Source organism: Thermobia domestica, chromosome 14 (assembly GCF_964235325.1).
Source record: "Thermobia domestica chromosome 14, izTheDome1.hap1.1, whole genome shotgun sequence".
NCBI lineage: Eukaryota > Metazoa > Arthropoda > Insecta > Zygentoma > Lepismatidae > Thermobia > Thermobia domestica.
The window spans coordinates 95540257-95556194 of NC_137467.1; the positions used below are offsets into that span (position 1 = coordinate 95540257).

At 32.6% G+C, this 15938-nt stretch overlaps 1 protein-coding gene across 3 annotated transcripts in view; it reads right to left on the minus strand.

The window, feature by feature from the left end:
• Nucleotides 1-240: 240 nt before the first annotated feature.
• The window catches only part of LOC145670270 (fat-like cadherin-related tumor suppressor homolog), a 113466-nt gene continuing 97768 nt past the window's right edge, over nucleotides 241-15938 (minus strand). For 2 of the 3 annotated variants that reach the window (XM_081738697.1, XM_081738696.1), the window contains 3 exons: nucleotides 12696-12833; nucleotides 9640-9798; nucleotides 241-1836 (listed from right to left, as the gene is read on the minus strand). In XM_081738697.1, coding sequence (XP_081594823.1) covers nucleotides 1289-1836; nucleotides 9640-9798; nucleotides 12696-12833 — 845 coding nt within the window. In that variant the 3' untranslated portion in view covers nucleotides 241-1288. Of the gene's footprint in view, nucleotides 1837-4587; nucleotides 4680-9639; nucleotides 9799-12695; nucleotides 12834-15938 lie in introns of all 3 variants that reach the window. The other variant, XR_014128249.1, reaches the window with a different exon arrangement.

The following is a 15938-nucleotide window of genomic DNA, read 5'->3' on the forward strand; positions in this document are numbered from 1 at the left end:
ATAATGTTCCAAAATGAAAATACTGTATATTGACTGCATTCTAGACCATAAACGGCCTTATCAATCCTCGACCTTTACTTCTCTTTCCAGGTGTGGTATATACAATGCGAATTACACGAGTTCCGACAAGAAACTAAATCTTGAATCGTGATTTGCATTCGAAGTTTATGCTCAACACAAACTTTCTTATTGAATAAATTCGTAGAAGTTAGTCAAATGCTACTTTTAAAAACAAAAATGTACTTTAAAATACAACCGTTTTATTAACATGATTGTATGTACAATGATTCAAAATTTGTACATCTCTCTCCAAAGTCAGTTCCGTTTGTACAACTAAATTTACAAACATAAGCAATGTCTATACTTTGATTTACATTACTTTTACGTAACACAAATAAATTCGTGTATTGTCTCTTTTTTATTAATGGAGAATCAACACACACATATATTATATGACACTTCGTTTAGAGGAAAAATACATAAAATTAACTGTTGTGTCCTTCATCTAAGGCAACTTATATATATATTTCACCAAACACATGTACAAAAGCAGCCAAAAGGGCTGTTACTTTATAGATGTAAAATGAAAGCAGTCCATGTAAAATGTTTTCTTTTTAAAAAGTTCTATATATTTATCTTTTTTTTTTAATTACAAAATAGTTTTAAAAATTTTACCATCATAGAGTTAGCTGCACCTGAGAACACACTCTAAAACATATCATTTCCTGAGTTCTTCATCTTTCACACTACCAATCAATCATATTGAGATACAGAATGATAAAATTATGCTTGGACTTAATAAACAAGCTTAATGTTAAAAATAACTTTCTTTGTATATATGTATGTATATATATGTATATATCTTACAAAGCACAGAAGCTTGTTTTTTTATCTAAGGAATTCTTCATGGCAAGGAATTAAAAATAATTACGCTTACAATTCACTTTTTTTTAAATATGTAATCACGAATGTTTAATTTAAAAAAACAAATACAAGAAGACTTAAGCTATAACGATATCTTGTCTCCTGTAAAGCAGTCTTTGTTTCTTTGTATAGCACCAAAATAATCAGAAGAAAGCAAACGTTAAACCAGGGGCGAAGATTTCTGATCACAGCGCATTAATTTGTGCTTGTGCTCCTGTTCCGTTTTTGAGTTTTTTATTTACTTTATTTTTTAATTAGAAGACCCGAAGCCTTTCAAGATTGGCACAATTTCTTTTGATAGATAGCACAGTAAAAAATATCTTTTAAAAAACTGCATTGATAAAAAACTTGTTTCTATTTTATGTTATACAGAAGTATGAGTAGCTTCTGTTGGCCAGTTCTTGTTCAGCTTCTTAATTTCTAACTCAAATTCTGAATCGTCAATGTCACACAAATTCGATAGATCACTCGTACTCGTACAACCCCCCATGGAAAGAGACATTTGTTCGTGTTCATCCAAGGCAGTGATAACTGATCCTTCAGGATTGAAGGAATCTTCAAGTCTTATTGCTTTGCTTGAGCGAGGAAATCCATATGGCACTATTTCATCTTCAGTATCATCACTTGCAAGATTCGATTTCAGAGGAATATGTGCTTCATCTGTCTCAGTCTCGCTTCCAATGTTGTATTTTGGAAGGTACTGATTCGGATGACGCAAATAGCTGTCCTTTTTAAATTGATATTCTTCACTTCCACTGTCCGGTGCATTATTCAAGAGATTTAAATTAGGACTGTCAGGGTAGTGTTGACTATCTTCGTACTCTGTACCACACTCGGAGTCTCCAACGTACTCTGACTCTTGGTCTTCGTTAAGAGTTTCTATATCCCGTGCAGGATCAACAGGTCCAAGCACTAAAAGAAAAATGAAACATATTTTACTGTTATAATGGATTACACAGTTCATGAGAAAATATATGCACTTAACACATGCAATTACACAAGTAAATATTTGACATACAGTAGAATGTCAATTGTATAAACCAATTAATGACCTTCTGTTTTACTTCTTAATAAGCCGCGTAGATGAACATTTAATTTTCCTTTTTCGCACAAGAAAAGTGTAGGGTCTGAATCCCCGCAGATGGCAATCTGGGAGTTTTCAAGTTTTAGAGCAGTCCGATCAGATGAATGTTGGAATGGTACCTTTATATATAGATCCTATTTTACTTTTATTGGGAAGGTCTTTTTTTGCATTTCATTGTTCATATTTCTAAAGTAAAATCACTTATATCGGTAGCATCTGAAACCTCGTACAAAAATACATTATTTGCCCCCATGGGCATATGGGGTTCTTTCATTCTTCTCTGGCTAGAAGTTTCAAGATTTGCCTTATTTGTGTGAAACAATGGTCTCTAACAAGAGTTTTCACTTCGATTTCGTCCAACAGGCCTCTGGTAGCGAAGAGATATCTACCACGAGACTTCTGACAAGTAAACTAACAATTCAATTTACAAAGTGTAGATTACAAACACTAAAATGTTCTTAGTATCCAAGCTATGATGAACTTCATAGCGTAACTTATAAAATTAGTAAATGGAAAAATAAAATTAACAAATAATTTGAAATCAATTATTGCATCTAAAGAGTCATAATTGTTTTGTTTTCTTTTCTAATCTGGAATGCTATGTGGTGATGTGAGATATATTCAACATTCTACTGTATGAAAAAGGCATAAAACAAATTCTTCCAAACAAAGCCATGCGTGTTGAAAAGACGAATACCAATTTAACCTTCTACAATTCTATACGATTTTTAATTAGCCGTCTTGTAAGTACTGTCTAATGAATGACAACTGTTCACCGTTTTATTAAATGTGATATGACAACAGTAACTGGCAACTTCTTAGAATTCCAATGTAACATGTACAACTTTTTGTATAGTGTCTGCGACGGTTTTTCAGAAAAACGTTACATTTGTTTCATTTGCATTTGATTAAAAAAAAATTGAATCTGATTTCTTATTTGTGTAGGTGGTTTGATTAACTACCTTTTTTAAAAAAAAAAAAAAAATCAGTATTCTAACATGACTAAACCTATAATAAAATAGCAATGTTTCCATATAAATTATAATAAATTATTTGATAAATTACAACAACTCTACAACACAATGATTAAGTGATCCTGCGAAGAGCAACATGTCGGTTACCAACAGGCAGTCACAATGAGCACAACCAAAACTCATTGCTAAAGCTCGATTTTGAATCTGATCAAATTGTAGAAGTCAAATGATGGATTAGTTCTTGTATCCTGTAATGTGCGTGATCTCCGTTACCTATTTTGATTTTGTGGAACCGAAGACAAGCCACCTTGCAACAGTTGACCCCAAATTCAATGTTGTGTTCGCAGGGAAGTCATGAAGCGAATCATCTAGCACTGTCTGCATTATTACAGATAAAGCTTAGTAGTGTCCAAACAAAAAAAGATTCTTTGGCCAATGAAACATCTTAATGACTGCTTTAAAATTGCATGGCTTCGAGAGATATTTGTCTTTCTCTAAAGGTAGACGGTATGTTTGAATTGGACGCCAGCCTTACAAAACAATGCACTCGTCAAATGATGTTATATCATTTGAGATAAGTATGTGATTCTATGTCAATCTAGAATAGTATGAAATATCTTCAGCTGTTTTTTCTAAGATCATCACAGATCATTTATCATCTGTCAGTTATTTATGGTCACTGTTGTTTATAGTGTTTAAAGGAAAATGCTGCAACATTTACATCTTAGAATGGTCTTCTAGATTACTTGACTTTTATGGAAATTCAGGAACCACGTAGATGGCCCTGTTTGAGCGTAGATCACAGTACAGTCCAATCTACGAGATTTGTGGTGTTAACCATACAAGGCGATAGTGAAAGATGATTCCACATATTGTTATGATCTCAGTGGTGCTTCAGTGTATATCGTGGAGGATTAAAGTCATTCATGATGTGATTTATTGTATCAATAAGTATCTTATGTACCAAGTTTAGAATTAAGAACTAACACCTTCTCCATCTTATTTTCACTTTTCCCACAATCTTCATATACAGTGCTAATTTTTCTACAATCCATCTAGGTAATGATCTCCATTTCTTCTAACACTTTGTCAATACTATGTAACTACTCACTTCACCAAAAAGTAATATTGTGGAATGAAACTAGTCTTCTATTCGTTTAGAGTGTTATTTTGTGCAATTCTTATATATACATCTTCGTACTTTATACTAAACCATTTAGGTTATCCGTATCTATCATGTACTGTACATCTGTAATCATGTGAATGGTGCTCTCGTGCTATTTCATGGTGTTTTTACATCTAATTATGTCGCAGTCTCACCTTAGAGAACTGATAATATGGATATACCTTTAATTACTCTGCTAAATACTTTCAGGAGTTAACATACAAAAGCAATAACAAATAATAATTTTAAAAAGAACATTCAAATAAGTTTATTTATATAGCTTGTTATTTTCTACTATTTATGTGAAACAAAAAACATGCGCGTTGACATGCTACATATGATCACTGAGTTTAGTCACAATACAGCAAACGATTGTTTAGTGCGAACTCCGTGTCTCGTTGTAAGCAAAACAAAGTGAGTTAGCACACCAAACCGCATACCTTACAGAGAATCTATTGATTTTGGCACCCCCAACAAAGTCCAATATTTTTCTTGAAGATTCAATATATCCATGTGATTTTCTCACTTGTCGCTAAAAGCAGATAGACTACACTTAGTGTCTAATACCTAGCCTAATGACATAACTGAACTATGAAATTATTATTAGCAGATAAACAATTCTTTAGAATGTTAACAAATAATTAAAACTGGAGAAAGTTTCAAATTTTCGCAAGATTTTTATAAGAAAAATACATTCCCAAGTAATGCCCGTGAAAATTTCAACGAATCTATTTTCTTCTTCTTATCGTACAAAAATTCCATATCATCAAAGCTTAAACAGTACCACGGACACACACAAGCGTACACCATTAGGCTCATCTTTTCCACGTTTTTATATTATTACCATTTTATATTTATACATACATTTGTGCTATCCAACAAGCATTTAATTCGGGCAACAAGGAAAGATAGCAATTTTACTAATTTCCTAGGGAGCAATTAACTCTCTATCTTACTGAGAAGTACACGAGTTTCAAGATTCGGTTGCTTCTGGCTCAATGATATTTGGTGTTTCACTTTGTGTTTTCTGAGGATTAAGGTAAGTGTAAAGACTCGACTATCACCAATAGATGGCACTACGCGCCTATTTTCTCAAATGTGTTTTGTAGAAAGTTACAATATTCATAACAATTGAAATCAAATTCAAAGAGATGAATACTTACACTTTGTGCTAAGGCAAGTAGAATAAATAATCAGAGAGTATTCCGTGGATTTTTTGATATTTTGTTCCTTTCATTGTTGAGAATATTTAACTTTTAAACGTCCATTGGCGTAACTGCTGCGCCAAGGCTTTAAACCTCAGTTGCTCAGCCCTAATTAACTAGGAAGATAACTTTGGTATCAATGTGTTCCTGAAGAAGGAAGCTTTCCACCGATATGCAAATTATGTATGTGAGGAGGTACCACGACAGAGGGGGACGATAACGTTCGTGTGTGTGTGTGTGTTTTTTTCTGTTTCTTTGCAACAGGTTTTTGACGGCCATCCCCTCCCCCCTTGAGGGTACACTTATAAAAATTGGTGTGTTAAGTAATGAAGTAGTCCACTACATGGTAATACTCAGTATGTGTATTTGTTACTTATATGGGGGACGGGGCCAAGGTGGCCAATTTCTTAAGTCTCATTTTTTTTTTTAACATAAATTACATTTATTTTCAGGACGGTTCCATATAAGACAAGATATTTTTTCACTGAATTAGTCTAGAGGCGTAATTCTTGTTGCTGTACATGATGTAAATGTTAATTTGGCGGGTTACCAGGACCGCCAACTCGAAGATATGCAACAGCCCTTCGAAAATTATTTACAGGGCGTTTTCATAGGAATTTTGTTCTGAATTTTAATCTCGTTTTGTATTGCAGCAATGGCTACCAATTGTTATAGAGTATTGCCTACATATTAGCATCATTTTGTCAGCATAGAATGACTACAAGAGTTGCAATACCTCCCTAATTCTATTTTTCTTTTCATATTTTTTAAAAACTTTTTTTGTTTTTATTATTATTTTACGAATAGCGCGGGAATTGCACAAATGTTACCTGTGTTCCATAAGCTTCTCAACGATGTATCAATTATGACTCTGTGATAATTAGGGGCTCACAAGGGCCGCCAACGTGAGAGTCTGCGATTTCGTTTAAATCCCCGGCGGGAGTAGAATGGCTAAATATTATTCTTCAGAAATATGTTCCCAATTAATAAAACTCAATACTGAAAGAAATAAAGTATCAAAACACTGCACGAATTCTTCTTTGAGTAGTTATTCAACTTGTCTTTGCCCAACATTTCAGTATTCATCTTTTGAATTTAATTTAATTGTTTTGCATATTTTCGCTCCTTACAAAATACAGTGGAAAGATAGGGGGCACATGCTGCTATCTATCATTAGCACTGTTTAAACTCATCTCAATATTTAGAACGTCTTCGGAGTCCTCTAAAACTGCTTCATAAAAATCAATATAGGATTTTTTTCGGAAACGAGCTTAACAATAATATTGATTGATAGGAGTTTTTTTTTTCTAATCTCTAAAGACACATAACTGCTTTATGCTTACCCTTTCTTAGGTTGAACTGTAATAGACACTTCAGCATTAATATCAACTGTAAGTAGCTATTATCATGAATGAAGTGTGGTTGCGTGTAACTAAGTAACTTAAATTGAAGTACACTATCTATGTGATTATATTGATAATGCTTGGTAAATAAACTTTTTAACGTTAAAACTCATTGAAATAATGAAAATTTTATATTACAAGTACACGTATCTTTCAAAACAACACCGACAACGTTTAAGAGGTGATTCCTGATACCAAGATAAGACCAAAAGTATAGACCATCCTGGGTGCACAAATGCTTCCTTTCGGAGTTACAGACTGCCGAAATCATGAAAACATAAACTTTAAAGGTCCATAGCTCCAAAACTATGGGACCTACCATAGTCGGGTCAAGACTTAGGAACTAGTATATCCCCTATGTTCTATCCAAATATCCAAGTTTCATAATCCTGCGGTACTTTTGCAACAATGTTTATAGACGTAGTTGGAGAGTACTTCAAATAATATGCCCGTAGCTAAACTCCCTTTATAAAAATTGCTTCGTGAGTACTTTAGAATTCTGAAACATATATTTTTGGATAGCATACATATTAATTCCTAAGTGAAGTCTTGACCCCACTATGGTAGGTCCCATAGATTTGGAGTTATGAACCTTTAAAGTCCATTTTTTCATTTTTCGGCAACCTATAACTCTAAAAGGAAGCATTTGTGCACTCAGGTTGATATATACTTTCTGGCTTATCTTGGTGTCAGGAATCACCTCTCAAACATTGTCGGTGTTATTTTGAAACATCCTCTCTCTCTCTCTCTCTCTCTCTCTATATATATATATATATATATATATATATATATATATATATATATATATATATATATATATATATATATAGGATGTTTCAAAATAACACCGACAACGTTTGAGAGATGATTCCTGACCGTGTATATGTGTCTGTGGATTTATTATATTATTATTATGATGATTATTATTATTATGATTATGATTATGATTATTATTATTATTATTATTATTATTATTATTATTATTATTATTATTATTATTATTATTATATAAATTCCTACAGTAACGTGCGTGACAATTTTAAAACATCTTTTCCTTCTTCACAACATAGTTATTGTCCAGTCTTCAACGTTGGCAAACTCGCCTTTCGGTACACATTAAGAGTCGATATTCCATACTCCTGAAGTGCTCAAATACAGACTTGAAAGTGTTCGTGATTTATTTTCACAGTCCGAAAGTCCATTCTTTCCACTTACAGAGAACTACCAATGGCTCGATCCATACACAAGGTGCTACGCCAATGTCCGTAGAACGTGAAATTGTTAAAAACACTTGCGCCGAACAAAAAGAATTCGAATTAACGATGCTGGATAGACAGAATATCTCTAGTTTCACGCACATATTTGTTTTCCGAACAAGAAAATTTTTCATGTACAGTTGCATAGACAAAATGTCAGAATTGGAAAGTCTAAAAACCCTCATGTGCTTATGGAACTTAAGAGAGATGGAGATGGTCCTAAATTCAATGTGTGATAGTGTTATACACAACCGAATCTGTAGACCGTTTTTCCTCAGTGAGAACACAGTGAAGAGAAGTGTTTACCTGGATATTCTTGTGAGAGTATGTTGTGCACAATCAAAGGACCTTCAATAAGGTAGTATAATTAGGAAGGTATGCCATTACGTTACGGACGGCACGATCCAGTTGCACGGCTACTTTGTTCCCGAAACGTTATATCTTCTTTTATTTGTATGTTTGTTATATGAAGATTACTGATTTATTAGACAAAGGTATAGGATGACTGGTAAACTGAAATCGAAGATCAATACTGCCCACTTTGACCCTTACTAAGTGTCGGCTAGATGTGCTACACGCAACAAATCGTACGTATGTATATTGATATTTTATAAGTAAGGTTTAAAAAAATAGTTTTAATTATATCCCCAACCACATTTGTCTCCCTCGAAGAGTAGCTTTCTAATAAATGTGACAAGAAACTTTACGGACAATCTATATTATTTATATAATTATTAGGAATGTATATGCTTTTGCTTAGGTTGATTAGTTACACGCAACACCATCTTTTTCCATTTGTACTGAGTAATTTTTAAGATAATATCTACTATGGAATGTTTCACGGTAATTCAATATTAAACTGCAGATTCATTCGATGGAAATGGGTAAATAATAAATTAATCTCATCAAATTTCTCATGTTTTGAATGCTTAAAATAAACAAATAGGAATATAAATAATAATTACCAAGAAATAGTGCAACATCTGTGTGTTCCACAAAATAAGTTATTCGGGGCAACAGAACTCAAAAGATAAGTTTGATTATCCTATATACCAAAATTGTAGACATTTTTTGAGATATCGTACGTTACTAGGTAAATAAATAAATAAAACTACAATTTAAATGTAACATAAAATAATTAGATGATGAACAGAATTTTAGTAACAAAACTGATCATTTTACTTAGTAATGTTTTATAGGAACTAAAAAGCTGAAATTAGAACTTGAAATATGGTTTTGATTTAGTGGAATATTTTGGGGAAAATTGGGAAAGAGAGTTACGAACAAAGACATAGGATTCTGAACTGTATTAAGATGTACTTCTCAGTAATAAACTTAATAGTTTATTAAGTTTGAATGTCTTTGCTTTTACCTAGCATTTAACCTTTACTTCAATTCAAATTAACTAAGTATTTCAGAAGCATTCTTTGAAAGATTAAAAATACCAAGAAGATAAAGATTTAATCTTCTTTGTTCTGGTATGAAGTATCCACCACGACCATATACTAGTGATCTTGTATATTAAGGTATAAGAAATCAACTAACCGGTTAACATATGTTCAGCGTATCGTTTATATCATAAATTTAGTTCTAATTTTACACATTGAGTATACCAAACAATTTCTTACCTGGGGGAAGAGAAGTACTCCCCGGATGTGTATTTGATTCATTACTTTCATTGCTATGAAAGCTAGATGAATCTGGAACTTCACTACCAGGTACTTCTGTAATGTTCGGTAGAGGATTCTGACTGTGATTTGCCCAATCTGAGCAATCCCAGTGATAGCCTGGAAAATTGAGTAATAATGATATAAAATTATTTTAATCTTTACTTTACCTACAACATGAAAAGTTTCTTTACTAATTTAAGACTGATACAACGTACTGAACAAGAAACATGTTTACTGCATCGATAATATATTAAAACTTATAGAAAAACTGCTAAATAATTAGGGGAGAGATATGCCCACAAGTTAATAGATGTAGGTAGCTATTAAAATAGATACAAATGCAGACACACATATACATAAGTAAAAAAAAAAAAAAAAAAAAATACTGTACTGTTGAGTTCAAAGAAACCTGACCACACACCTTTAGAGGTTTGCTATTTACATACGTACGTAAGACAATTTGCATTTTAGTTTAAGAAAACCATTTTAGACAGAAATAAGTTTCAGATTCACATTTATCTGTTTTACTTCCACTATGAGGTTATTTAGAGGTAGATGGCCAGGGTTTTTTAAGCATGATTTGATCCAGACTCAAATTAATACTTTCACAGTTTTGTGGAATGTTATTCTACAAGATACACATCCTCTGTAATAGTGAGCTGCGGTATGGCACCTTTTGCTATTCTACACCACAGTAAATATTTTGTTCTGAAATTTTCTTTGGTAAAACTGGTATTAATGTATTATTCCTTTGATATTAATATATTATTTAAAAAGAAAAACTACCATCAAACATTCTTTTATTATTTATATAGACAATTTCAATTTTGCACTTCACTAAGTAAAATTCTTCTAATAGTTCTATATGTGATATTCTTATTTGTAATATCGTTTTATATTTTTCTATATATATTTTTTTAAATAACTTTGTTCTACTTGGTTTAATTAAACTCTGCTTTCAAAACACCACACCAATAGTTATTTAGTATATTATTTTTGCTTTCATTATAAAAGTGCTCCTATTACATTAATATTAGTAGACACTTTGATATTTCTCATAGCGAATAGTGAAATTCTGATGCAAACAATATGCAAGCTATAATTAATTCGTTAAAAGAATTAACGATTAATCAGTTAAATATATACTTATGAAAGGACGAAACAACTGATTGTTTTTCTTTACATATCAGATCCTTTATAGGTGCGAATTCTATAACACACAGAGTGAAAAAGTAACTGACTGGACCGAGACTCGAACCCGGGACCTCTGGCATACCACGCCGATGCGTTAACCACTACGCCACCCAGTTCTTCCCTTCCCAGGACAGCCACACACTCTCTCACTTTCAAGGTCGGTGCTCTCACCTCGGACCACTTGAGAGTGAGAGAGTGGCCATTCTAGGAAGGGGAATGAGTGGTGTAGTGGTTAATGGTATGCCGGAAGTCCTGGGTTCGAGTCGGGTCCAGTAAGTCACTTTTTCATTCTTTGTGTGTAATCAGTATTTCTTTTTTTAATTTTTAATTTGATCAATCAAACTTTTAAAGGTTAATTTTTAATTGATAATATTTAAAAAAAAATGTAACGATTAGACAAATCGATCATTAATTTGACTCGGAAACCCCATGTGAAATTAATATTTCTGAGTTTTATGATCTTTTAATATTAATGTTTATTAAGGTTCTCTCCTAAGCTAATCACAACCTTTCTTTTAAGTTTAGTGAATGACAAATACAATGGAGAACACAGAAAAGCGGAAAATGAGCCAAATAATTTGTGCAAAACAATAATATATGAACTTATAATTGTTTCCAAGGCCTTATATATTATGTAGAAATTTTGGTGCCCAACAATTGCGACGTCATAAACTGCACACCCAAATTTCTGCTCCATAAGAAAAAGTCTAGAAATGGTTATTAGTTTAATAGCATTTAAATATTACCTGGCTCACTTTTCATATTTTTAAAATTTTTCATCGTCTTTAAGTTATTCACTAAATTAAAAAAAAAAAAAATGGAGGTGAGCTTAGCGAAGAGCCTTAATTATCAGTTTTTTATTTATTTTTTATTAATTTTATTTATTTATTTTTTGAAAATAGTAACTTTTCATAATAATAGACTAATTTTTCCTTGCCCCTAACTTTATCCGTTACAAGACAATTCTAATTGCATAGTAGTGATGCCATCTAATTTGTATGCTCTTTTCGGCTTCGTTTTAACATGTTTTCGCAGTCTTATTGCTCTTTTCTTAATTTCTTCAGTGAACATTGTTCATGGTTAAGCAGTTACAAACTTCTAAGCCTACACATTTCGTAGTACTATTTTCATTCACGCACTGATTCAAAGTAATCTGCAAAACTATCAGTAACTGTTGTAGTCTGTTTGTAGCCAGGAAAGAGCTATTAAACGTAACAATGGCGCCCAAGTGGACGATCTATAACTACTCTCTGATGTCAAGATGTTTAGACATTTTTATTTATGAGTGTCAATATTAAACTTCATACATCTTATCCTCACTAAATACCTTTCCTTAGGTAAGTCTTTGACAACGCTGACAGCTGTCACCGAAAATTCGACATTGAATATGAGTTTTGAAATTAGAAGACCAAATTGAGTACATTTTGAGTATATTGGCACATTTACGTTATTTATTCTTCTTCCTATCTCTTGCCCAATCCTTCCTATTTCAAGTGTTTAGCGAAAGTACATACAGCATATTTCTTTATGTTATATGATAATGTTTTCATTGTCTTCTTGTAAATAATTTGCTTTTTAGCCCTGCTTCAGATTTCATTTGCCTCACTATATGATACATATCCCTGAACATAAATAAGTACGCTATTTTATATTAGATTCCACTTATTTTTAATTTGTAGATTCAAACTAACTGGCATATCTGACAACAATCCAATCCCGTGTATGTTGAGTGGTCGAACTGAACTAAAATTTTATATCACTTTCCACTAATTGATATATTTAGTTGTATATGCCTTCACAAAAATAACAATAATTATTACCTCCCACCATCCGTGGAGCATCCTCAGCAGAACTCAGAGATGTGACTGATATACCACTTGGAGTACACCGACCTGGTTTGCTGAGAATTATTCCCCTTGTAGGCACTTCTGGGGGGATTTCAGAGGCACGTTTCAAGTCTAGGAGAAAGTAAAAAAATATATTGCATCAGCATCTTTTCAGATTTTTTTTATTATTTTTAAATATAATACAACAAATAAACTTTTCGCTCTATCCTCTTACTATTGGTTTAACTTTAAAAAAAATTGAAAAAGGGTTGATTCAATACGGTGACTTGTTATCACAGATCACTAAGCGCAGAAACATCAAATAATTATGTGAAAAAGTTCTTATCATATATATATATATATATATATATATATATATATTAAGGCTATTGTTTCTTTAGCAGACATACAATTTATTTCGACTTTAATATTCTGTATAATTTCAGTTTGAAAACTACAATATTACATTATACTTGCTGAAACACTTGTTAATCGCACGAGAAGAACAGAATTATAGAAAATATTTGGATCCCCTTTCTCCTTAACGTACTCATTTGAATGGAAGTGTAATGACAAAAATCCGTGAGATACTCTACTTTTGGCATAAATTTCGAAATATTTTGTCCCCACCTCATTAAATACGTCTTTTAATCAAAATGACATGATTAAAACCCAATTTGAGGTGAGTACTACGTTCGAAGTCATTTCAAATGGGTCAGCAGTTTTTCCACCTCCAAAAACTATGGATTCGATATTAATTTCAGTCATTTTGAATATTTTATTTTTCACCTCTTCTCACTCACTATGCCGGTAGATGCTGAACTTCAACTTAACCCTTTAACCGCCATGAGGCATCAATGCTCTGCCTCTCTGTTTTTATAAATTTGTGCCACTTGGTACTTACGGATGCCTCATACTTATTTTGTTTTCGAAGATTATACACATGCAGTATGCAGAATCAGTCCAAATACAATGACAAAAATCAAAATTACGTTTTGGTCCCAGGGATATAGTTTTTGCTAATACATTGTGGCAGTTAAAGGGTTAAACGGCATGTCAGAAAATAAATAATGATGCACATGCCCCTTCAATTCTCAGCCAACTGACATGCCTGTTCTTATTTCAATTTGGATTTAAAGGCCATCAAAACCGTCACTAATCAGCTTAGCGACCCCAAAAGCTATGTAATCGACATTAATACCGATCATTTCCAAATGTTTTTACATATCACCACTTCCCATCCTCAGCCCTAAAGTTGATAAGGATGTCTTATCCCCTCGACTAAATTCAGGTTTACTGTCACTAACTACCTTAGCGGCTCCGAAAACTATGGATTCTACACAAATATCCGCAGTTCTCGATTATTTTAACACGTCATTCCCTTTCCACTATTATAGAGGTTTTAGGAATGTCTTACCTTCATAGTACGGTATTAAGAGTGTTACTATTCATTTGAGCGACCCCAAAAACACCTAAAAATTCGACACTAATATCGGTCGTTTTTGATTATTTTTACATGCGCACCCTTCCCACCCTCCCAGGAGTGCTTCCCACAGGTCTTGCGTGGCATGATTTGTTTCCAAATTGTGAGCCATACACGTATATGTGTCACGTTTGGAAAGTTATTCTAGGCGTTCCAGCGTTATGCTGGAACATATATATGTGCATACATCCATATTATATATATGTTCGTCTACTTTTAATGAGGAGTTTATCTATCGAGTGTCATGTTCCTAGTTTGAGGGATTAGTGAGATACTCAATTTTCAGCATAAATTATGACCCTCCTTAGGGTACTCATTTTAATCAAATTGATATGATGAAAACCCAGCTCAAGGTAGATGATAACTTCTTTCTCTCCGTCTTTTCCTACTTATATGGTGTTGACGTTTCTAATGAGTCGTCTCTATAAAGCCCTGTTCCAGAATTATTTTCCTATTAGACCTTTCTCCCTAAAATCATTCTTAACCATGTTCATATATTTCCTTCTTTTACCTATCTCCCATACACTTTCACTGCCATCACTCTTCTAACCACATAGTCGTTTATGCAGTGTTCCTTCTAACACTTTCTTAGATAACTCTACAATCATGGTTGTTCCCCTTGCTGTCACGTTCCCCACTCTGTCTCTTGTTATCCCATACATTCAAGTTATCGAGGTAGGTGATATCTACATCTAAAAATCACTTCGATCGGTTCAGCACTTTTCCCGTGGATCGATGATTCAAAAGATCACTTTCATTTTAATATAATAGATTTGCAATTGCCCTCATGTGTTATGTGAAAAAAAAAAAAAAAAAAAAAAAATGTGCGTTTCTCCTGCAGAAAATTCGAACGTATCTTATAGGACCTTAGGGAAATATTCCTACCTTGTTCCTTCCATTCTAGGTCAAATATCCAAAACGCTGAAATGTGTGTGTAATTATTTTAGATAAAAAGTTCAATCACCAAATTCTATGTCTCTAACGTTAAGGGGCTCCGAGATATAGACATCTTATTATAACAATTGTAATTACACCCATTTTTGTTTGCTCACCCAATTTTCTTCTCTTGGAGATAAAACATCAAAAAAAGCTGAAACTCTTATTATTCTAACTGAGAACTCCAAATATAAAAGTTTATGACTCTAACCTTAGGAGATTCTGAGATATATATGCATCTTATAATAATAATTTTAATCCCCATCCCTAAGACATATATCAAGAAACACTGAAATACATGTCTAATTATTTTAAATGAGAAGTTCATATACCAAATATCAGATTTCGAAATATGACATTTTGATATAATAATTATCACCCCTATTTCCCCCTTCCTTGTTGAATTTCACAAAATCCTTCCTAGGTGTTATTTTACGTCACAAATTCCATGCATTATCCAAATTTGAAGTTTCTAGCTTAAGAGGTTGGGCCTGGCATTGATCACTCAGTCACTCAGAATTTCTTCTTTTATGTATATGTAGATATACGTAAATTATATATAATTTTCCAAATAGAATACTGTAAACATATTAAACAAAAATACTAGAAACAACATTATTTATCAGCTCATAAAATTGTCGACTTTCGTCATGGTAAAATTTTATTTTCATATGTTCGTAAAAATAATCTTAATGCCAATCATCATAAAGCTTATCTTCAATTTAGGTAGGAAGTAAAAAGAAGTGTTAAAAATGTAGACCATGCATAATAAACACAACAGTATCATTCTCACCTTCATATTATACAGAGCAAATGCT